At 47.5% G+C, this 23,315-nt stretch overlaps 6 protein-coding genes across 6 annotated transcripts; 4 read left to right on the top strand and 2 right to left on the bottom strand.

Moving 5' to 3' along the window:
* Positions 1-335: 335 nt before the first annotated feature.
* Positions 336-4,568, top strand: F4807DRAFT_358873 (P-loop containing nucleoside triphosphate hydrolase protein). The gene is made up of 4 exons (XM_047995543.1): positions 336-735; positions 796-4,050; positions 4,104-4,204; positions 4,269-4,568. Exons 1-4 carry the CDS (start codon positions 625-627, stop codon positions 4,306-4,308), a joined length of 3,507 nt encoding a protein of 1,168 aa, XP_047848681.1. The 5' UTR covers positions 336-624; the 3' UTR covers positions 4,309-4,568.
* On the bottom strand, positions 4,402-6,429 carry F4807DRAFT_448585 (ubiquinone biosynthesis protein COQ9). The gene is made up of 3 exons (XM_047999945.1): positions 6,267-6,429; positions 5,223-6,214; positions 4,402-5,098 (listed from the first exon to the last, which is right to left on the bottom strand). Exons 2-3 carry the CDS (start codon positions 5,694-5,696, stop codon positions 4,766-4,768), a joined length of 807 nt encoding a protein of 268 aa, XP_047848682.1. The 5' UTR covers positions 5,697-6,214; positions 6,267-6,429; the 3' UTR covers positions 4,402-4,765.
* A 7,128-nt stretch (positions 6,430-13,557) lies between these two features.
* Positions 13,558-15,553, top strand: F4807DRAFT_454851 (RNA-binding domain-containing protein; the record flags this gene model as incomplete). Its single annotated transcript, XM_048000637.1, has 7 exons — positions 13,558-13,936; positions 14,011-14,077; positions 14,249-14,342; positions 14,399-14,572; positions 14,649-14,700; positions 14,772-15,199; positions 15,269-15,553. 7 exons carry the CDS (start codon positions 13,558-13,560, stop codon positions 15,551-15,553), a joined length of 1,479 nt encoding a protein of 492 aa, XP_047848683.1.
* A 2,024-nt stretch (positions 15,554-17,577) lies between these two features.
* Positions 17,578-18,035, bottom strand: F4807DRAFT_454852 (signal recognition particle 14kD protein; the record flags this gene model as incomplete). Its single annotated transcript, XM_048000638.1, has 2 exons — positions 17,578-17,949; positions 18,012-18,035. 2 exons carry the CDS (start codon positions 18,033-18,035, stop codon positions 17,578-17,580), a joined length of 396 nt encoding a protein of 131 aa, XP_047848684.1.
* Positions 18,036-18,285: 250 nt separating this feature from the next.
* On the top strand, positions 18,286-21,203 carry F4807DRAFT_448627 (uncharacterized protein). The gene has a single exon (XM_047999946.1). The coding sequence runs from the start codon at positions 18,375-18,377 to the stop codon at positions 20,796-20,798; it is 2,424 nt and encodes an 807-aa protein (XP_047848685.1). The 5' UTR covers positions 18,286-18,374; the 3' UTR covers positions 20,799-21,203.
* A 155-nt stretch (positions 21,204-21,358) lies between these two features.
* F4807DRAFT_465937 (dihydrolipoyl dehydrogenase mitochondrial precursor) lies at positions 21,359-23,228 on the top strand (the record flags this gene model as incomplete). The annotated part of the gene is made up of 5 exons (XM_048002337.1): positions 21,359-21,420; positions 21,523-21,581; positions 21,653-21,732; positions 21,837-22,541; positions 22,611-23,228. The coding sequence occupies 5 exons, from the start codon at positions 21,359-21,361 to the stop codon at positions 23,226-23,228; spliced, it is 1,524 nt and encodes a 507-aa protein (XP_047848686.1).
* Between the last annotated feature and the right edge of the window lie 87 nt (positions 23,229-23,315).

The raw sequence follows: 23,315 nt of genomic DNA on the forward strand, positions 1-23,315 counted from the left end.
ATTATTATTATTATTATTATTATTATTATTATTATTATTATTATTATTATTATTATTATTATTATTATTATTAAAAAAATTAAATTTAAAATAAATCACGTAATAATAATTAAATAATTAATTTTATATTTTTATATTATAATTTATATAAAAAAATATTTACTTGTTATTTTTAATTAACGTGGGTGCTTGGCGCGATTAACCCACTAAAGAACAATAAAAACGTTGGAAACCTGTACCTAAACTTATGGGCTCTCCCGAGATTATCCCTGTCGTTTGGAGGGGTAATTGCGCCTAGCTGCATGTAAACGCAATATTGCATTAAAATTGGAAGGGGTAACACGTTCCCGCCTTCGCGCTTTGGAGCCGCGTCTTCAGTCGCGTCTTTTACCAAATCCTACTATGATCCCCCAGTCCGTCTTTAACTGCGTACTACGTGCATTATTCCGCAGGCGGTGCGACAGGCTATCCTTTCTAGGAAACAATAGTCATTGTCTGACATCGGATAATTCTGTCCCTCTATTCTCCTATGTAACATCTAAGACAAGCTAAGCTCTTGACCCGAATTTGTAAAGCAAACAAACATCCATTCATCCCCCCCGAAGGCAATCCTGCGCTGCGGCCATGCCCTCCGCAACAAGTAAGCGCTCTCGTCGCGCTGCATTCGATGATGACGAAGAAAACAACGATGGGATCGCCGTCGTCCAAGCTACATCCAGCCTACGTAATGAATCTGTTAGTCATTATTTCCTCCGCGAATTACCAATGCGCTGCTATCTAACCTCGTGAGCATAGCAACGAAAGAAGGCACGAATTTCGAATGCCGGCCCTAGTAAGAAGTCAGCTCGGGCATCTCGCCAAGAGAGTGTCACTAGCTCCGACGATGATGAGGAGATGCAGGAGCCGGAAGAGCCCGCTGCGCCGGCTGCAACGCAGTACGAGTTGATGCGTGATGCCGGATTTAGGCATCTTGAAAATACCGAAATAGACGACCAACGAGCGACACAACGTCTGAAGAACCGTCCACATATACTGGGTGAGAATCAGGTAGCACTCAATGCTATTATTGAAAGCATAACCTGCTACAACTTCATGTGCCATACGAGACTGCATGTTCCACTGGGGCCCCTCCTCAACTTCATCGTTGGTGAGAATGGAAGTGGCAAGAGCGCTATCTTAACTGCTATTACGCTGTGCTTGGGCGGAAAAGCTAGCGCGACAAACCGTGGCGGGAGCCTGCGAAGTTTTGTTAAAGAAGGCGAAGATCATGCCAGCCTGGTCGTCCAGATCAAGAATCAAGGTCCCGATGCATACAAGCCTGAACTGTACGGAGAATCGATTACCGTAGAACGGCATTTCAGCAAATCCGGCTCTAGCGGTTTCAAATTGAAGGCATCTAGCGGCAGGATTATCTCCACCAAGAAGGGCGATGTTGATGACATCGTCGAATATTACTGCCTCCAAGTCGACAACCCGTTGAATGTGCTCTCTCAGGATAATGCGCGCCAATTCCTAAATGCTGCCACTCCCGTCTCTAAATACAAATACTTCGTCCAGGGTACTCAGTTGGAGCAGCTTGATCAAGACTACCAACTTCTCCAGGAAACCCTGGAGGCGAACGAAACGAGATTGCTTGCATTTCAGGAGAATATCACGTTCTTGAAAGAGAAGAGCGAAAAGGCTATAAAGCTAAGAGATGCGCTCACTAAGAGCGCAGAGATGCGTAGGCAGTCAAAGATTTATACAAATCAGCTGGCATGGGCTCAAGTCATGGAGCAGGAGAGCATTTTGCAACAGAATGAGAATGCTATACTCGCAGCCCAAGAAGATATCAATAGGATGGAGGTGACTATTGTAGAGAAGACAGAATACCTCGAGACCATTGACAACAAGGTCCGAGAAGCCGAGGAATCCTTGAATACCCTAAAACAAGAGGAAAGCGAGTTCAAAGAACAGGAAGAAGAAGCAAAGACAAATTTCAACGATGCCAGAGCATCGATCGAACAGACTCATACGCAAGAACGAGACATCCACCAAAGACTCACCAATGCTTCACAGAAGGTCAAAGACTATGAGAAGAAGATACGCGAAGAAGAGCGACGTCTAGAGGAAGTAAATGGTGGAGCCCTTGCTGAGAAGCAAAAAGAGCTAGAGGAGGCCAAACGTGCCATAGATAACATCAGGGAGTCTCAGAAGTCTCATGCCGAACAAAGCTCGCATATTATCAACGAACTTAATGAAGCCCAGAAGAAGGTACAGGATTCGGAAGAGCTCGTTAGTCAGAAGCAACAAGAAGTTTCAACAGCTGAGTCCCGATTACGAACGCTGTCACAAAATCGTAGCGACCCATTCGCCGGTTTCGAACCGCGAGTCCCTCAACTCTTGCGCCTCATTGACAGCGACAGTGGCTTCTCACAGAAGCCTATTGGCCCTATCGGCACACTTATCCAATTAACTAAACCTAAATGGTCGGCAATTCTGGAAAAGGTTTTGGGGTCAGTCCTGAGCGGCTTTATCGTCGCTAATCGACCTGACCAAGTACGGTTATCCTCTCACATGGAGAGGCAAGGAATCCGAAACTGTCCCATCTTCATAGGTTCGCGAGCCTCTCTCAATAACTTGAGAGAGCCAGATGAAAGTTTTGATACGATACTAAGAGTGTTGAAGTTCGATGATCCGCGAGTGAGAGATCAACTGGTCATTAATCAGAATATTGAGCAAACCATTCTGATTGAAGATCGAGAACAGGCGGAACGTGTCATGTTCGACGGGCAACAATCGGAGAACGTCGTCGCTTGTTTGTCTTTTCACGACAAGAAGAGGGGCCACGGTCTACGGCTCACCCGACGTGGTAGAAACATTGGCACCACCCCTATTACCCCCAATCTTGACCAGAAGTCTCGTATGAAGTCAGATGACATGGAGTCACAGATCGATTTCTTCAAAGAGAATTTAGAACAACTGCGGGCGGAGTTCCGAGATTTGGACATGTCAAGAAGAACTCTTCAGCAGGCGGCTCAACGCTGTACCCAAGCCGTAAATCAGCACAAGAGGCAGGGGGCTAGCTTTGAGAAAGAACTACGCAATGCCCAAGCTCGGGTTACTCACATTGAAGAAGAGCTTGACAAATTTGAAGGGGCTGACAATAAATTGCAAGGATATAAGAATGACCTCCAGGAAGCCCAAATCCAGAAAGATCACTATGGCAACCAGTTTGGCGAGCTGGCCATGCAAAAACAAGAGATGAACAGGGAGGCCGAGAGTCTTCACGAGATATTCAAAAAGGCTAAGGTGGCTTTCCAGGACCATAAAGCAAAAATCAGCAAGGCTGAAGACAAGGTTAAGAGACTCGAGGAAACCCGACGACTTGCCCTAGGGGAGAAGAACCGAGCTCACGCCAATATTGATATGGCGAAGGCTGCAAAAGGCGAAATGGAGAGGTCCAAGGAGAAACAAGCGGATGTTGTTGCCGATTATATTCGGCAAGCAAGCGCTGTCGCACCTGAGCGGGCTTACATACCCGAAGGAGAGTCCGTTCGGAGTATCGAACGCAAGTTTGAGTCGATTAAGGAGCAGCTAAGAAAAATCCGTGGCCAGCTGGGTGCGTCGGACGAAGAGATTCAGAATCGCGCGTCGCAGGCAATTCAAGAATACCGGGAGGCTAAGAAAAGCCATAAGAACCTAACCTCACTGGTAGACGAGTTGAAAAAGGCCTTGATGGATCGGCTACGTAAATGGAGAACGTTCCAGCGACTTATATCTGCACATGCTCGATGCAATTTCAACTATCTTCTGAGCGAGCGTGGTTTCAGAGGTGAGCTTTTCCTCGACCATAAAGCCAAGAGACTCCAGGTCCAAGTCGAACCAGACGAGACGAGAAAGACCAGCTCGGGGCGAAACACGAAGACATTGTCTGGTGGAGAGAAGTCGTTTTCTTCTATCTGTCTCCTCCTTGCCATCTGGGACGCGATGGGATCTCCACTGCGATGCCTCGACGAATTTGACGTCTTCATGGATAACGTCAATCGTGCCATTAGCACCAACATGCTAGTAAGTTGTCACATTCTCGCCAATTTGCTACATTTCGTTGACCATATCCTCAGATTACCACAGCTCGTCGCTCCGTAGGCAAGCAATTCATTCTTATCACTCCCAACGCCATCGAAGGCCGAGCAAAGATTGACAAAGATGTCAAAATCATCAGGTATGTTTCCACCACTGGATCACAGTGCGTAAACCAGGCGATATCAGAATTAACAGCATAATAGACTGACCGATCCTCGACAACGACTCATCACGGACCATTGAGTACACTATTGTGATACCACATAGGATTGATTCCTGGGGCATTCATCCGACCAGGGGGCGTTCCGGAGTTGGCTTGGGGAGTGTAGGTAGAAGCTAGATGGTCTGTCTAGGGACTTCGAAAAAATTCATGTTGATACGGCACCAAAAGAGGTCACTGAGGAAATTTTCAGTCATAGACTATCAGTAACTTCATCGCTGTTATGTGAGATGATGTATGAATAGTGACTAGTTGCGAAATGCTAACTGCTTGAACCTCGGGCTTTATTTTTTTTTTTTTTTTTTTTTTTTTTTTTTTTAATAGAAAACGATACGAAATCACATGTCCCGTAGGCACTCTCCGCAACGCACACAGTAATATTTATATATACACGATATACAAAGTTTTATCTAGCCAATTAACACATTTCCCCGAAGGTGCCCGACAAACCAGCTGGACTTCACGTGATGCGGTTTCAGTCTATATCCTGACGCCCTTGCTTCGGAGCACGTTTACTCCAGCTGATGCCGTGAAGCCTACCCATTGAGCAACGCTGCCCAAGGCACTACCCACCTTGCTTGTCTCATCGAGGCGACGCTGCAGGAAGGCCCGAGTCTCGCCGAAGCCAGGAGACTGGTCGTTCGTCATGAAGAGCTCGGACGAGACGTAGATCATGGAAAGCGAGCCGCGCTTCGTGTACCACGACGGGTCGACAGACGTGTCGCCGGCCAGGTAGTAAACCTCATCGGCAAGAAGAGCTAGTTCGCGCAGCGAGGCGGGGACGTGAGAGGGCTGCGCCATAACGGCTAGAGCCTGTGGGTTGGATCAACTAAGTAGCTGACAAGGTATGATGGGATAGGATGGGATATCATAGGATGGGACCGGGCGAGGCGGGAACAAAAGGAGTAGAGGGTTGGCGTAGGAGCCGGAGACTCACCTCTTGCCAGCGGTGATTTACTTCTTGGTTTCCCAGTAACCTCTCCCATGTCAGCCGCTCAACTTTATCCGGGACCGGCAGTGGGAGAGGAGTCCTTTCTTCTCCCTGAGAATTGAATATCGACTCGCTCCGCCGCGCGAGAGCTTGCCGTTGGGTGACTAGGTGATATCTTATGAGGCTGAAGGGCCCCTCGGGAAGTAGGTTGGTGCTTATATCGAGGTAGCCGGCGTCGCGAGCACCGAGAGATAGGGTGTGTTGGGTGAAGCCATGCTCGGGAACATGGCGGTACGCTGCAGATAAAATAGCCTGTTCGGCGGCGCTGAAGATGCCTGGCGGTGGTGGGTGGTCATAGGACTGATACGATCGACGTAGAACCGGACCGCGGGGCGATTGGAAGGGTGAGCGTTGTTGCTGATGTAGAGCAGTTCGTCGTAGAAGGGCTGTTAGCCTGGTTGTAGCCCGCGATGGGGCCATATTGGGCTTATGAGGACCAATTGATGCGATGCAGCGATGGAAGAACAAGCTCGGCGAGTATTCGGTTGCTACTGTAGCTAACGGAGCTCGGGTCGTTTTGTGGTTGAGTGTTGAAATGACGATCTTTTTGATCTTTCGATCTTTTCGGGACTTCTGGGAATCCAATCAAGTCAATCACTCGGCTGCAGCTGCCACGAGCAGCTACCGGTCTGGGTCGCAGCTTGGGCCGGAGATCTCCCGGCTTTCCGGTACATGCAATCATTAAGCCCCACATGTGCAGTACATCTATAGTACCTAGGTACCTATCGTCGACAATGTCATGAACATTGAAAATAAAATATACCATATTACCCAGTTTCGTTCATTCATTTTCCAAGGTCTCATATATACCTATAACTTTGGTCATTTATGTATTTCTTCCAATAAAAAATGTTAGTAGTATGTCAGTATGTTCCATGGTTCCTATGCTACGTAGTCCAAAGATTTCGAGCTGTTGGAGCTTTCCCAGGGTTTCAATGCTACGTACTGAGTAAGTAATTGCCTGGAAGCATCAAGGGGTTCATGACTGGCCTCGTAAAAATAACTTTGAAGTAACCCGGTCCAAAGGTAGCCTCAGGCAAGTTTCATACACAAACCACTTCGGCTGCCACTGCGAAAAGGGGTGAAAGATTGGTTGAGTAGACATCATATCAAGGGACTTCTAGTAGTTACTGGATAGCCGTTGAAAAAAAAAGTGGTCTTTTTACTAGCAGGAAAAAGTCTTTGCTTTGAACTCCCGTGATGTGCCGCTGTCCCGACCAATTGGGAAGTAGGTACGTCTAGGTACTTCGTTGATGCTTCTACGACACTAGAGTGGAAATCCTTGTCGTTGTCTTGGATTGTATGTATCATTAGAAAGATCTAGGGAGTCGCTGTTCTTTCTATCCAAATGATTCCAATTGGTGATCGTGTCGCAAGTCACTTCCTTCTTTACATATCTTGCCCTTCTCTTTCTTCATCCGCGAGGGTGGCTTTCCCCTCATCCCGCACTCCGAGGACCTATTAGTGAATACAAAGCCCTTAGTTTCTCAGCATGACGCTGTCAGCAGCCCTACTGGAGTCCGGTATAGGACGGGCTGGCTTCCTATTGGACTCTATACTTGCGGAGGGGCAGCAATGTGACGAGATGGTATTACGAGTGGGTGGGAGAACAGGGGACAGTGTGACTCAACTTTTCCATCTTTGCAAGGTACATACCTTATATAGGCGCTACACGATATTGAAACATCCTACCAGGTTAGTAGCTGGACTGAGGTATCTATATACATAGGTAGTTTATAAACCGTAAGTGTACCTACTCATGATCTGAAAAGTTTCGTTTCCTCGGACGCCTCACACGTTAGTTGATAGCTAGCCGCCTAGCATGCCTATTCTGAGTGTCGCCCAGGCAGTATCAATGGCTATCTTCTCACCTAAACTAACCGCTACTTCAATGTAGGACGAATATCAAGGTTTGTTATTGGGCAAATCGACAAGTTTCATGCCCGTGCCGTTGCCTTTCTGCTACGCAGGAACAAGCTGAGTACTGTGATCAATCATACTTTGCGCTCCTGCTGCCTTGTACCAGTAAGTCCACGGCCTCAAAGTTCTATGAGCCTATTTAGTTGACGCACATTCTAAACATCTGCTCTAACAAGAGTAGGAGATTGTCAATAAAACAATATATTTAATCTAAGCTCTCATTCTCACAATACCGAGTGTTTATAGCAGTACCATCATCAACCTATAATTCGGTGTAGTATATACGAGGAGTTTGGTACGTAAGTTGGGATCGCGAGCCAGTCTACCTTAGGAATAAATAGGTATACTTTCCCCTATTGAGCAGTAAGGGAATTTCGATATGATGTTACAAAAGGCATGTTCCCCTTTAGCTATTATAGAGGACTAATCTAGTGGCACTACATCTGTTGTATCACCACAGATGGCGGCTGAGAACGAATATTGGTCCTTGGTCCTAGAGAGGCGGCATTTCGTTAGCAGACAAATCACCAATCAACGGGTAGGTTTCCCGGGTGTGAGAATAGGGGGACGCTTCTAATAGCCTAGGTAGCAACTACCTAAGTCAAGATTTTGGTAACGATGATACCACCGTTTCTGTCCTGATCTGATTCAGCCATCAGTGACTGGAAAGGGCCTGTATCATTGCACAATTTGTCTCGAGTATGAATAATGACAGCAGAAGAGCAGGGGTATTGCCGCTAAGATGCAACTTGCTCGAAGCAGTATTATTTTTCCATGGCGGTGAGCTTGGTAAGATCTGTCAATGAAATACCGCACATACTATTATAAACTTACCGTAGTTACTGCTAATCTCCCCTTAATCCGGGGATCATGTAGGAATGATTGTTGTGTGATATACCTAAGCTTGAGATCTTCAACCCGTTCAAATGGCAGAAACAATAACCCCTACCAATGAAGCTACACCATGGGACTGCAAGCATACTACAACATTTAACCAACCCAAAGCTTTCACGATCAGGATCCTTTCAATAGACAAGGAAGCCAAAAATTACCTATAATATAGGGGTTGGATCACAATCCGTACTATGAAGTACCAACTTGCTATCGCTTGCTTAGCTTATACCAACGAGTAAATGTACCTGTCATCCTTACACATGTAGCTCCCTGCCACCCCCGGAAGAAGATAATAGCCGTAAATTGATGATTGGACGATCAATGAGTTCGCTAAGTCTCCATTCAAGGCGACCACTACCTGCGCCAATACTTGTTAAGTTTGGAGGCTCTCTCCTTGCAGAAGACTGTTCGACTGCTACAAGTAGGTATGAAGAGCTTCCCGCAAGAGACAGATTTCCTAGCAGGCATTATGCGGCAGGCTCGGAGCCGAGGGCCACAAAGACTTGGTTCGCGCTGCAGGCGGCCATTTAAGGACCAACCCTACCTTCTACAAAAATGATAAGTCAGAAAAGAAATAGAAGGGAAAAGAAAAGAAAGATAGGCTAAGCCCTAGCCTTTGCCGTGACCACTTACGTGATTATCGATTACTATACCTGAAATCTTGGTAGGTTTCCACACCAAACGGGGGATAGATGGACGTAAATATAGGAAAACTTGCACTTATTATATTATATTATATATAAAATATTAATGAATATACCGGGCTGTGCTCTGTGTGCTACAAGCTATGCGTGTCTATGTATGCTTGGGAGCCCAGGATCCCGATGTGACTGTGACAATGATCCTGGACGTTGGTAAGGAAGATTTTGGGTTTGAGACATGACTGGCGTAGCGGGCCGACCTCTCCAATGCGGTGGCTACGGTACAAGGCACCGTTGAGGCTTGCTTGCATCAACTACTATATGTTATGCACTACCTATACATACCTACATATGCGTGAAGAATTAAACGGCAAGAAATATAAGTGATGGGAGTCTCTGATAAATATTATCCGCGAAGCTGGGAGGTCGGTGGTCATCAATACAACGAAGGTAAAGATAGTCGAAAGGGGCCATGGAGCTTGGGCCACCTAGCTGGCGCAGGACCATTGTCACCACGAGTACCTTGGAAGCTGATATCACCCAAATGATATCTTGGATTTAAGCAGGTAGGATATAAATAATAACCTCACTTCGTTACTGTGTATTAAAATAGAATAAAACAGTAAAATTGTTCAAGTCTCAACATGGGAGACGTTCAACATAGATATCTACAAAAGCTTATGTAGTCAAATTTACAATCGGATAAGTACCTACCTGTGGGATCACCTCGAGCGCCAAGGTTCGCGTTTCTCAAGGATTCAGAGCGGGAACTAAAGGTTTTACCCTTGCCGGACAGCGACCAACAAGTCTAAGCGTGCGTAGACTTTAGACACTACTGCGTACTATGTAGTAGGTAGGTGGTGTACTGCAAGTAAATACCCACCATTCAACTGGTGCTATTCGTGTATACGAGGGTGATGGATCGGGGTTGCCTTATGCACGTCCCAAACGAGGCAAATGGACAAGGCCACCTATGATATTACGAGGCGGTTAGAGATCGTCCTAGGCTTGAATGAATATGCGTACTATGTACATAATATTGGGTATCAATTTCAGATCGAAAGTTCGCGGAATAGATTGGCCCATAAGTTTCAACGCAACCTTATTCGTCGAGTTCCTACAGGACGTATGACATATATACATAGCGTTGATAATTTCCGGTTCTACGGTGGTAGCGGTAGTAGGGCTAGCCTGTCAGCACCCGTATGAAGACGCTTCCGATTCCTGGGGCCAAGCCAATAGGTTTAGATGGCGATGGATGCCTACCTCATGATCGGCATATTTTTAGACATTTAACCCTATATCCGGCCAAACAAGCCTTAAGCTATCTTTCTCCCCAGAGCCGCGTCTACGACAATTGGAACCAGTTGCTTCGAGTTTAATGGGAAAAGCACGTATTGGGTCGGAATTCTTTCCTCAATGAGTATCACGGTGACATCGCATTCCTCGGAACATGTCGGGTTGTGACTTTTGGTATGTCTTGCGGGACCGGTACTATCACAACCTTGACGGCATCTAGAAAGCCATGGGGGCCACGAGGGTCGCGGGGGAAAAGACCGAGAGAAATAAGGTAGGCTATGGCTTCAAGTTTATGCGGACTGATCAGTTCGGAAGAGCAAGCTTCAATTTGAACCGGCGTGGAATTTCATATGCTATGTACATATACACGTACATATAACTGTACTTGACGAGGCAACCCTGAAGCCACGTAAGCTGTAGTAGGTTACTGCCCTGCATAAAATGTCGTCGCATAAATGAGAAGACTAACGCATTTTGGAGACGCGTTAGGCATAGTTAGGAAATAGGAATAGAAAGCGTTAAGGATATGCTTTCATGTCTAGGAAAACATTGGACTATACATGTAGGTATGTAAGTAATACATAGGTAAGTAGTGGTGGTATATTTACAGTTATTAGAAAGGGTTTAATAACTTAGTTTCTTTACGTATTACCTACTTTGCTACATAAGTATTATATTATACGCATATACTTATTTAGTGGATAATAAAGTGAAGTAATACGTATTATTTTCTATACCCGTACATAATTAACTAACACGGTGTATTTATTTATAGGCACAGTAAACGTGGACTGTACTCCTTTTCCCTCTCTCCTTCTCTCCTAAAAAAACAGGCAGGGATAGAAAAAGTATAACATGTGCATTAGTGGATAATAATCACGATTACGGGGCAATTTTTCCTCTCCCCGAAAACGCCAATGCCTTAAGTTCGACCAATCATAAAGAAGGGTTCGGCTGACTCGAACGCGGTAATCTTTTGGGGGCCACTTTCCAATCGCGTCCACGCTTTCAGCCCAATTTCTAAATCCTATCCGTCCACACATCCGTCCACAACCATCCACCCGTCCACAACCAGCATTCATCGAACGCATCTCCCCAGATTTTTTTTCTTTCCCTTTCCCATTCTCGTCGATATTGACTCTTGGGACTGGTACCCTCTCCTGCAGCAAGCATATCCAAGGTTTAACATCAGGTCCAGGTACGTACGTATGAGAGCCGCCGACCGTCTGGTCGCATATGCACACCCTCCCACGCCCCCAGCTTTTTTTTCTTTCGGCTGCTTGTATTGTGTTGCTATTTTGTTTTTATTTTTATTTTTCAATTTTTAATAATTTTTTTTATTCCCCAACCCTTTTTTGCACAACCAGCCACTCACCGGTACGCTTTCGCGCGACACCAGCAAACAGGTACAGGCGTCTCGTCTCCGTCTCGCCTTACCTTACCTTACCTTACACTCTCACATCACATTTACATTACATATACATGACATTAACCTAGCATTACGTCGGGAAACATCCATACACCCATACACCCATACACGTCGCGTTTCTAGCAGCCTCGACTGCTAACCTGTCGCGCGCGCGTTTTGCCTGTTAATACTGCTTGCTGCGTATCTCTCAAGTGTCCGCTGGTACTACTGCTGGTGCCTGCTGCTGACAGTGGTGTCTTGGTACTGGTAATCGGTGTTGGTGTTGCCGACTTTGGTGTCGTTTTTCTCCTGCATACATACATACCACATACCTTTTCCCCTATCCCGTATACTGGACCAGCCTAGGCCCTCTGTCAGCGCAGCCGGTCATTGTGCAATGCGAATGCAGAGGCGCTGAATCACACCCGATACAAGCACTCTTGTACCTCTTGACTTCCATTCTCCCCAAGCCTTAGTACTGCGTCTTTAGTTCCCCCCCTTTTTTTTATTCCCTCTCAGCTAGCGAGGGTCCCCGAAAAGATTCGATTCACTCCTTGTCACTTCGAAGACTCACCCCTCCAATACATACAGGTTTACTTACTTCCCCCGGCCTACCAGCACCTTCGTTGGTACATTATTGTCGGCGGAGAAAAAAAAAACTTCTCAGACAAGGCGGCTAAGCTCGACAAAGTCGTTTCTGAACGTATCTAGCTATGGGTAAGTCCACACCACCATTTTGATATCTTTGAGGAACACAAGCATCTATACACCACTGTCCGGTTCTTTCTGTTCAATTCTTCCTTTCCTTCTTTTCCTCACTCGCTACTAACGGGAACTCGCGTGTCTTCCGAGCCTTCTTGCCTGCTAACCCCTTCGCCTGTTCCCATATATTCCACATCCCATATTCCATCTTCCATATCCCATATCCGTACATATTCATATTCACATCCATACCCATCATATCCATCATATCCGTCATATCCATCATATCCACATCCCACACTACCTATCCTACTTCGTACACACATACATACGTATATACGACCTACTCCTGCACTCGCACACGCTTTGGCTGCCGAATTAGATCATCCATCCCCTTGCTACCTCTTAAAAGGTATTCCTTCCCACCAATCCGTCTAGAGGCATAAAACAAATGCCTCTTGCGACGTGTTACCACTGCCTACATAACCTTGACGCCTACCTAGGTAGCTTGTAACAGCCCACAGCATTACCCGCTTCTCTGTTCCTACCTTCTTTCCACCACCCCCCTCTCCACCCAATCACACTCTTCCCTGGCCCCCTTTCCTCGACTCACTCCACCAGTCGCTCTATCCTCACTTAACCTGCCCTTTGTGCCGCTCTATACAAGCCGCAACTCGTCCCCGAAGCCTTTAATACGCCGCGCTTCCCCCCCACCCCCGTTCCTGGACGCTTTCCCTTCCCGATCCACTAACGGTCTGGCCTCTTGAACACCCCCCGTATGCAACCACGGCCCGCCAGATTGTCACTGTCAACTATCCAAATTCAAATTGACTTTTTTTTTTTTTTTGCTTGTTAATCAAACTTTTACTCCTTTCTATCTCTGTTCTGCTTTGAGATTTTAGCTTCTAACTCACGACATTTTCGGTAGCTGATTCAGGAGATACATATCGTCCCGTCAAGGTAAGCCAAGTTAACAAGGAATTTCTTTTCTGATTTCCCGGTGGTATCATCGTCTCGTATCCCCAATCCATCATTGAATTGTTCAATTTGCCTTATACCAGCGCTAGCATGTTGGCTATTTCGAACGGCGGCAAAACTTTAAAGGACAGTGCGGAGGGCAGAGCGTTCAAGTTCTATGCCTGACAGCTTCTCTCCCCACGTCATTCTTTCGCCTGAGCTAGAGAGGGGCACCAAGACGAGTCTAGCTGGACCCAAAAAAGGGATATATAAAGTTTGCAGTTACCCCGAAATAATTGTCTGCAAGTTTTGAATGCTGTTCTCTCTATCGACTCGAAGACACTTTCTCGCCTCGTTCCAGCAATCTCGGTTAGAGACAGGAAGTTTGAAACGGCATATCTGTTTCCTTCGAAGCTAGCTGACGTGACCTGACTTGACGGAGCGCTATTTTTTGCCTCTAATGTCGTTCTTACCCCGCCCAGATGCTGACGACTCACAGCGCGAGAGATCTCGCTCGCCACGCCGTGGTCGATCAAGGAGCCCAGGTCGCTCGGGTCGCCGTCGATCATACTCTCCACGTAGCCGGTCTCGAAGCCGGGACGACTACCGTAGATCGGACAGACGGTCGCGATCTCCCATGACTGGAGCTGGGGCCCCAGTTGGAGGATCAGGTTCGGGTTACGGTGGACCACCCCAACGGACGTACGAGGAACGTGCTGCTGCACGAGAACAGATGATGAATAACATTCGCGAGACCTCGCAGCAGGACCGACGTGTCTACGTCGGCAACCTTTCTTACGATGTAAAGTGGCATCATCTTAAAGATTTTATGCGACAGGGTGAGTCGTTACTTGCTCGGCAGCGAGCTAGTCTTTACTTGAGGACCTATGGCTAACGGCGGCATGGCTTATAGCTGGTGAGGTTCTGTTCGCCGATGTTTTATTGCTTCCGAATGGGATGTCTAAGGTGGGCTTCTACACGTGATTCATGGCCGGTTTTCTCTTTGGCTCCTTCTCCTCTGGTCTCTTGTTGGAATTGATGGATTGACGGGTTGGGACATCGTCCGCGGGTTTTTGTAGGGATGCGGGTAAGTCAAATCCATCTATGCAAGTTACGAGCGTCAAATGTGCTTTTTACTAACATCGGATTAGAATTGTGGAATATGCTACAAGGGAGCAAGCACAAACAGCTGTCCAGACTCTCAGCAATCAGAACCTAATGGGCAGGCTCGTATACGTTCGCGAAGTAAGGACGCCTTCTAATATTGATAGTTCCATGGCAAATACTGAAGTTGGGAATAGGATCGAGAAGCCGAACCACGATTCATCGGCGCAACCGGAGGCCGCGGCGGCTACGGTGGCGGAATGCAAGGCGGATACGGAGGCGGCAGTGGAGGCGGCGGCGGCGGTGGTGGTGGCAGCGGATACGGTGGTGGCGGCATGGCTGGCGGCAATCGCCAAATCTACGTGTCCAACGTTTGTTTATTCCCCGTCCCTTCCTCTCTTGATCTCGATATGAGCGCCTAGTTCCTGGTATTAACTTTACTCTCAGCTTCCATATACCGTAGGCTGGCAAGATCTCAAAGACTTGTTTCGCCAGGCAGGTCAGTTCCACCGTTCGGCTACTATTGATCGTGGTTATCGGAAGCCTATTACTAACATTGGACTATGACAGCCCGAAATGGCCAGGTAATCCGAGCCGACGTTCATCTGGGTCCGGATGGCAGGCCCAAGGGCTCTGGTATCGTCATGTTCGAACATCCCGAAGACACGCGCAATGCTATACAGCAGTTCAACGGATTTGAATGGCAAGGCCGTCTGCTCGAGGTTCGCGAGGATCGCTTTGCCCACCAAGGAGTCGGAAGCTATGGCCGAGGCGGCTTTGGTGGTCGCGGAAGCTTTGGTGGTTCCTACGGGGGCCGCGGAGGTTTTGGTGGCGGTCGTGGTGGCTTCGGCGGTTACGGCGGCGGACGCGGAGGCTTTGGTGGACCCACCGGTGGTGGATACGATGCCAACAATTCTGCCCCCGCCGCGGCCCCGAATCCGTTCACTGATTTCGCTACTGCGGGGACCGATCCAAGCGAAATCATCTACGTCCGAAATGTAAGGATTGCGTGCGGCCCAGTTGAATTTTTAAAAGTGTAGTTACTGACAAGCTATTGCGCCCACCAGCTTCCATGGTCTACCAGCAACGAGGATCTGGTTGAGCTTTTCACCACGATTGGCAAAGTCGAGCAAGCAGAGATACAATATGAGCCTAGTGGACGATCTCGAGGGACCGGCGTTGTACGCTTCGACAGCACTAGCAACGCAGAGACAGCCATTTCGAAATTCCAGGGTTACCACTACGGAGGACGGCCCCTTGGCCTTAGTTTCGTCAAGTACGTCACTCCAGGTGGGGGCGACAGTATGGAGACGGACGCGCATGGCGGTTTGACGCAAGACCAAATCATGTAGAACACGGCATCTGGCGCGTTCGCTTTCGATTTGCCGGTTTGGCTTGTGCGAAGCCATTCAACATCTCCCGTTTATCGACAACGTTAGTGAACTTTCATGGAGCATAAATGATCATCTATGGAGGTTGGGGTCGGAATAGAACGGACAGGCTTGCCCGCTCTTGCATATCTGTATTATTTATTTTTTTCCGCCCCTCATATCATGTTTCACCGCACAGTCATTTTCCTTGTCCTCTATTTTTTTAAACCTCTCTTTATCTTCATACGTGTATCCCCTTCCGGCAGAGGCGACAATGCATGGTACTCATAGCAAGGAACTGCTGGGGATCAAGACCATCAGTATCGACGACGAGTTCCACTAAGCAATAATTCTGGGGAGGGGGATGGCTGAATTTCGTCGTACTGATTTGCGGTGAGAGGGCTCGATGCTCCGCCTTAGGCAGGACAACATCGAAAAGGTTCCCTTTCTTTACTTGTTTAGCGTTATCAAAAAGGCGGTTACTAGGATCATGATGCCCTAAGAGGAAATGAGAAAGCTTGAGAAGACGCTCCAAATTTAGATTGTATCCCGCGAATAGCATTCGGATTTTCCAGAATTGGGCGGTGGTTGACCTGATTCCCTATACCTCAAGATAGGGGATAGGTAAAACGTTCTAGTGAGAAAGGTATAGGATTCGGTGTGCCTTATCTACGATGTATTGCGGTCGTCAAAAAGCTAGGCTTGGTATTTTGCAGGTCATTAAGAGCTGGCTTGGTTTGTGTATCGTGATATTTGTGACTAAGCGGTAGGAGATGAGCTGATAAGTTTCGAAATGCGGGTGTATTGCATCACCTGTGACAGTACGAAGCAATCAACAAATACAGTAGATAGAAGTTTTATGCTACGTCAATTGCGATTGCATATCAAATATCTGCAGCTTTCTCCACTCCTAAATCTTTTAGGCTATTGTCGGTTCCTTATGATGTCCCAAGTAGATGGATATTATGTACCTACTATCTGTAAATTAGACGAAGTAATCGTATCATCCTGCTTTGCTCATAAAAATGCCGTCTCAAGTAGGGATTCTGTATTATAACAATCTGGAAAAGTATACTAGGTACGATGTTAGTTAGCATGGCTCCTTATTATAATATGTATAGATATATAATATGGCCTAGATATTAACTGTACTACGTATATAACACCCATATTCAAAAGGGACATACGTTTGGTGAACAAGACATCACCAAGTTCGTCGACAAATACCACCAAGTTAAAAAAAATAAAAAAAAATAAAAAAAGGTCTGGCTCTCTTACTATACCACGTATGTATCAGAACGCGACCATTTACTATATAAGAAACGTTTTCCTTCCTTTCATACGAGTTAATGTGAGGGTCCTATTATTAAAGGTGTACTGCTTGTAAGTAGGCGTGGTTAGGGCATAAGAAAAAGCTCGCTAATTGTGATAGTTAAGATTCAAGGGGCAAGTGTCCAAGGGCCTTGAGTATGTAGGCAATTGCAACAACCCCATCAAGGCAGGATGCCGGAGTTGCGGGGAGGCGAGGAAGCTAGTACCGGTTATCAACCTGCTATAGTACGGATGAGCGGCCGGTGACTATGCGTCTCCCTTGCCTTAAGAACACACCACACGGAACGGAAGGTAATTCATTAAGGATTGAGTGTTTCTGGAATGTCTGAATTTAGGGTATTCGAAGCTAAGTTAAGCGATATACCCTTACGGCAGAAGCATATGCCTCGACTCGTTGCTCATAGTCGGCAGCCTCGTGGCTACCTAGGTCTGATAGCAACTCGTCGAATTCACTTTCTCGTCGACGCAGAAATATCTCAGTAGGGCACATGACCTTTCTTTCTCATAACTCCTATTCCGAGCCTATACGTGGAGATCCAAAGATGTATCCTCATCCTCAAACTGATAGCTGCGAATAGGACTCTCTGTCGATATGGACTCAACTCTAGACCAATTCCCAGCGGAGGAGGAAGGGGAGTGAAAATGGATGTTGTGAACCGGATACAAACAACAGATCAGGGAACAGAGGTTGCGGCTGCCCCCTTCTTCTTCTTAGCCTTTCCTTTTCTCTTGCTGCGGTCTCTCGGCTTCAGTGAAGTCATGCCGGATTTGCACACCTCGGCATACTTGTCAAAAAAGGCGGGAAGTGAGTCTGGTTCAACCACGGTCGATATCTTGATCTTGTCTTGGCGGCGTTCTTTGCCTTTGGCATTTGTCGCTCTGATGAGTACGGGCATAGGTTTCGGAGGATGTAGATCGGGAAATATCGTCTCGCTTGTTGATTCTGGCAGGGGCTGATCGTAGGATAATCTTTTCTGTACTAGGATTATAGAGCCATGGTCTTTGCCTTTCCTCTGGTCAAATAGCTCGGTGAGCTTGGTAAAGAACTGTTAGATGATTAGCTAAAAACACAGGCATCGTTTCCATAGTATGATCTAGAGATGCGAACCTCATCATTCGTTAAGTATCCCATCGTAACGTGGGAGGGATGCTCTAAGCGACCAAGAGACAACAAGACTGATGCTGCCCCGCATCCGACGATGATTGTGGTGTTCGTGTTGAGATAAAATAAAAGATTGGAGTACCCAAAAGAAAGGAGACTACCATTGCAGTGGGGCAATATGTACTTAAAAAGAATACCTTGTACCTTAGTACAGTACATGTCATGTACGATGTTCAGTGCAACCTTAAAACTTTAGCACATTCATGGCCCCACCTTGAATCATATATCTTTAAATGTTGATTTTTTCTTAAAACCGAGAATTCGACTTTATGCGAATTCTTCAATAAGTTTCTCAAAGTACTTAACAAGATGGGGCCAGGACTCAAACGGAAACTCTCCCTGCCTTCATCAATTTTAAAAGAGCTAGATGCGCACCCACCTTCCTTCGCAAACGGAAGAGCGCGGCCGAAAAGACAACTCTCGAGAAGGGAACAACGTAAAGCTCAGAGGGTGCAGAAGAGACAGTTTCGCCGGTCGCAGTCGCATCAATTCATTGAATCACGGAAACCTAGGCAGATTTCAAATCCAACTAGTGAGGTCTCCGACGGTAACGTTCTAGATGATGAGCATGACAGTGAGGAGGAAGTCGGTTCTGGATTTGGCTCTGAATGGGAGGAGAGCGAGAGCGTTGAGGAACAGGAGTCTAGTCGATCTCGACACTCCAAGTCAGCACATGTGAAACCTTCCCAGGATGATGCGGAGATTGCGGAACTGGAAAGGAAATTGGGGTTGAAAGGGAGAAAATCTTTACCTAAGTCTTTCGAGGACGACGGCCTCGGCGATCTGCTAGACGGTCTGGGGGATGACGACGAGGAAGATACAGAGGTCGCCTCCAAGAATAAACGCAAAGCAGAGGCAGACGAGTGGTTGGCCCAGAAGAGAAGAAAGGCTCAAGCCGCTGCTCGTTCAACCGTTGGCGATGATGAGGATGATGAGGACGAAGATCTTTCTGTCCTGGACAACGAATCCGAACTGGACGACATGGATGTCGATGGAGAGGATGCTGGTAGCAGTGTATTTCAAGGCTATTCAGATGAAGACCAACCCGAGCCCCCGCGACCGCAGCGAGAAAACCCTTATGTTGCTCCCGTAACGGGGGTTGCGAAATATATTCCCCCGTCGCTCCGGAAGCAGTCCAGCTCAAGCAACGAGGCAGAAACACAACTTCGAAGGCGTGTCCAGGGCTTAATAAACCGCCTAACGAACGATAACATGATCGGTATAACCAAGGATTTCGTGGCTCTATACGACACAAACCCGCGACAGACAGTTACTTCAACCATTGTGGATCTTGTGTTAGCTCTGGTCTGTTCACCGGAGAAGCGGCCGGATTCTTTCTTTGTAATGATAGCAGGTTTTGTCGCAGCGATGTATAAAGCTATAGGTATAGCCATAAGTGCCTACTTTATACAGCAGCTCGTGGAAATCCTAGGTCAGCGTTACGAGCAGGCATCTGGTGACCAGTCGGACTCCGGGTCAAAACATCTCATTTCCCTACTTGCTGAACTTTACAATATGCAAGTTGTCGGTTGCAGCTTAATATTCGACTATATTCACATATTCCTAACTAGGCTTTCCGAGCTCGATACCGAGTTAATTCTGAGACTCGTCCAACTCTGCGGGCCGTCGCTTAGGCGTGACGACCCTCATGCATTAGGGGACATTGTCAGCAACATCAAGCCAGCCAGCTTGCAGGGTATGTCAGTCAGAACAAGTTTCATGATTGATGAGATGAAAAACCTGCAGAGTAACAAGACGAAAGCCGTAGCTCGTAATAGAGACCTCGCAGATCAGCGAAGTCAAATAAGAAAGCGAATCAACACCTTGGGCGGCTCTCAAGACATTCAACCCCTCCGTGTGGGCCTCAGGGACATACAGGATGCCGATAAGCACGGGAAGTGGTGGCTTATTGGGGCCAGCTGGTCTGGCGGTCATAGCAACCCCGTCAATCAAGATGGAACCTCAAACCCAGAGCTAAGCGCGGGTGCGGCCGGCGCCGACGATATGATGGAATATGTTGCAGACGATCTAGGTATTCCAGATCTCTGGCAGCTAGCGAGGGAGCAAGGTTTCAATACCGAAGTAAGGCAGCGTATCTTCATTGCTTTACATGCGGCTACGGACTATGAGAATGCCGAGCTTCTCATCCGGAAATTAAGACTCAATAAGCATCAGCGAAAAGAGATCCCGGAGGTGATCATACGAAGCAGTGAACGGCAGTCTCAGTACAATCACTACTATACTCTGGTGGCCACAAGGTTCACTGGCGACAGGGAATTGTCATTCCAATTTCGGCGTTGTTTAATAACACGGCTTAGGAAGATGGGAGAGGATATTGATATCGGAGACGGAGATGAATTTGACGCAGAGGACGCGGCCGAGTACGACGTGCGATGGATATACAACGCAGCCAGGATATACGGATCACTAGTAGCTAGTCGAACCCTACGACTAGTAGACATAGTCAAGTACCGCAACTTTGCGGCCCTACAAGAAAAGGCGCACATGTTCTTCGAGGTGATGTTTATCACATTGCTCCAAGAGTGTAAGCGTGATGGGCTGAAGGATATTTTCAGTGGTCTAGATACAGACCACGCACGAGGGGTGCAGTACTTTCTGAAGAATAACGTTCGCCAGACGGACCTCCTAAAGAATAAGAAAGAGAAGAAGGTGGTCAAGAAGAATTGCGAGGCGGCAGACCAGGTGCTCAAGACCTTGGCGATAACAGAGTAGAGAGTAGCTACGAGGGTAGAATTATGATATGTAAGCTGAGTCTAGGCTTAGCAAACCGACATCACCTTTTGAGTTGAGGGAATAAAGAATATGGTGTATGTTTTGTGTTTACTTCGGCGATGAGACTAAGCAAAAGATGATCTCTCAACAGGTACATACCGTGACGTTGGTATAATAATTACATCGGTACCTAGAAGTGATCGGAAGTGTGCGGTTATTTTCGGAACAACGGCGTAAACGACTATGAGGTACATAGACTTTTATATAGGATAGCTTTATTGTTGGGCCAATAGGACGGTTGGATGGACCTACATAGATACATAGGTACATTTTAGACGGAAGGTCAATTCCAACATTGAACGCCCGGACCTCCCAAAATTTCCGGAAACTACCTATTATCTAAATCTCTACCGGTTTTATCTACACTATCTACACTTTCAACCGAACACCTGCCTTCTTCCCCATTCCCAACCCCAATCGTCAATTGACATATACTGTCCCTTTTTTGTTTTTGTTCGCTGTAGACAGGTAGACTAAGCGAGTAGTCAGTCGAGTACACCATGCTGACCAGTCGTTTAATACCGCGGACCGTTGTCCGATCTGCTTTCCGTTCTCCCTCATCGTAAGTCGCAGCCGAGCTTCAGCTTCGAGAGACGGAAGCTTAAAAAAAGAAAATTCAAAAATAAATAACTCGCATTCCCGCTAACCCAAATCCTAACCCTAGTTTACCTTCAGTCATCGCCCCCGCGTCGCGATGGAGAAGAGGATACGCTACTGAAGCCGGTCAATAACCTTTTTTTTATTGCGCTCCGCCACTACTTTCTAGACGTATATGCGTAACTAACTCGGCGCAGAGGAGAAGGATCTCGTCATCATCGGTGGTGGCGTAGCCGGATATGTCGCAGCTATCAAGGCTGGGCAGGAAGGGTTAAAGGTGTGCTATTTCAAACCCGATACGGCCATTACTATCATCATATTGCGATAGAGCGCACAAGAAGGGGATTCTAACAAGCTGCCGGTTTTTCTTCCGGCGAATAGGTCACCTGCATTGAGAAGCGAGGCGTGCTCGGCGGCACTTGTCTCAACGTTGGCTGCATCCCTTCGAAATCCCTCCTTAACAACTCCCACATGTACCATCAGATCCTCCACGATAGCAAACCTCGAGGTATCGAAGTCGGCAATGTCCAGCTTAACCTGGCGGCTATGATGAAGGCAAAGGATACCTCCGTCACAAGTCTGACCAAAGGTATCGAATATCTCTTCAAAAAGAATGGCGTCGAGTATATTAAGGGAACCGGTACTTTCGCTAGCGAACATGAAGTCAAGGTCCAGTTAAACGATGGCGGCGAGACAAGCGTGGTCGGCAAGAACATCCTCATCGCCACTGGTAGTGAATCCACGCCTTTCCCAGGGCTCGAATTCGACGAGAAGCGCGTCGTCACAAGTACTGGTGCCTTGTCCCTCGAGAAGGTTCCCGAGAAGATGATCGTCATCGGCGGTGGCATCATTGGCCTTGAGATGGGTTCTGTGTGGTCGAGACTGGGCGCCCAAGTTACCGTCGTAGAATTCCTGGGTCAGATTGGCGGCCCTGGCATGGACTCCCAGATCGCCAAAGAGGCGCAAAAGGTCCTGAAGAAGCAAGGAATAGAATTCAAGCTCAGCACCAAAGTGGTCAGCGGCGACCCTAGTGGTGAGAAAGTCAAGCTAGAGGTGGACTCTGCTAAAGGTGGCAAGCCTGAAAGTGTCAGTAACCATTCCCATGCCTGGACATGTGCGCGCCAAACTCATTTCTAACCCGACTCACCAAAACAGCTCGAGGCAGATGTCGTCCTTGTTGCCATTGGTCGCCGCCCATACACTGCCGGGCTCGGTCTGGAGAACATCGGTCTGGAGATCGACGAGCGGGGCCGTGTTGTAATCGACTCGGAGTACCGCACCAAGGCCTCGCATATCCGCTGCATTGGCGACGTCACATTCGGCCCTATGCTTGCACACAAGGCCGAGGAAGAAGCCGTTGCCGCCGTCGAATACATCAAGAAGGGCTACGGCCACGTCAACTACGGCGTCATCCCGTCCGTCATGTACACGCACCCCGAAGTCGCCTGGGTCGGCCAGAACGAGCAGGAACTCAAGCAACAGAACATCCCATACAAGATTGGAACCTTCCCCTTCAGCGCCAACTCGCGTGCCAAGACTAACTTGGACACCGAAGGTTTGGTCAAGATGATTGCTGATCCCGAGACGGACAGACTCTTGGGCTGCCATATTATCGGACCCAACGCCGGCGAGATGATAGCCGAAGCCACCCTCGCCTTAGAGTACGGCGCGTCAACAGAAGATATTGCGCGCACGTGTCACGCTCACCCGACATTGGCGGAGGCGTTCAAGGAGGCGGCTATGGCAACTTACTCGAAAGCTATCCACTTCTAAGCTGTGTAAATATAGAGCGGGTAGAGGGAAAACAAAACATTCGGAAGGCTAGCATCGGTGTAATGGTGTACAATTAATACAGCATGT

This window comes from Annulohypoxylon truncatum (assembly GCF_022578515.1).
Source record: "Annulohypoxylon truncatum strain CBS 140777 unplaced genomic scaffold F4807scaffold_65, whole genome shotgun sequence".
NCBI classification, from domain to species: domain Eukaryota; kingdom Fungi; phylum Ascomycota; class Sordariomycetes; order Xylariales; family Hypoxylaceae; genus Annulohypoxylon; species Annulohypoxylon truncatum.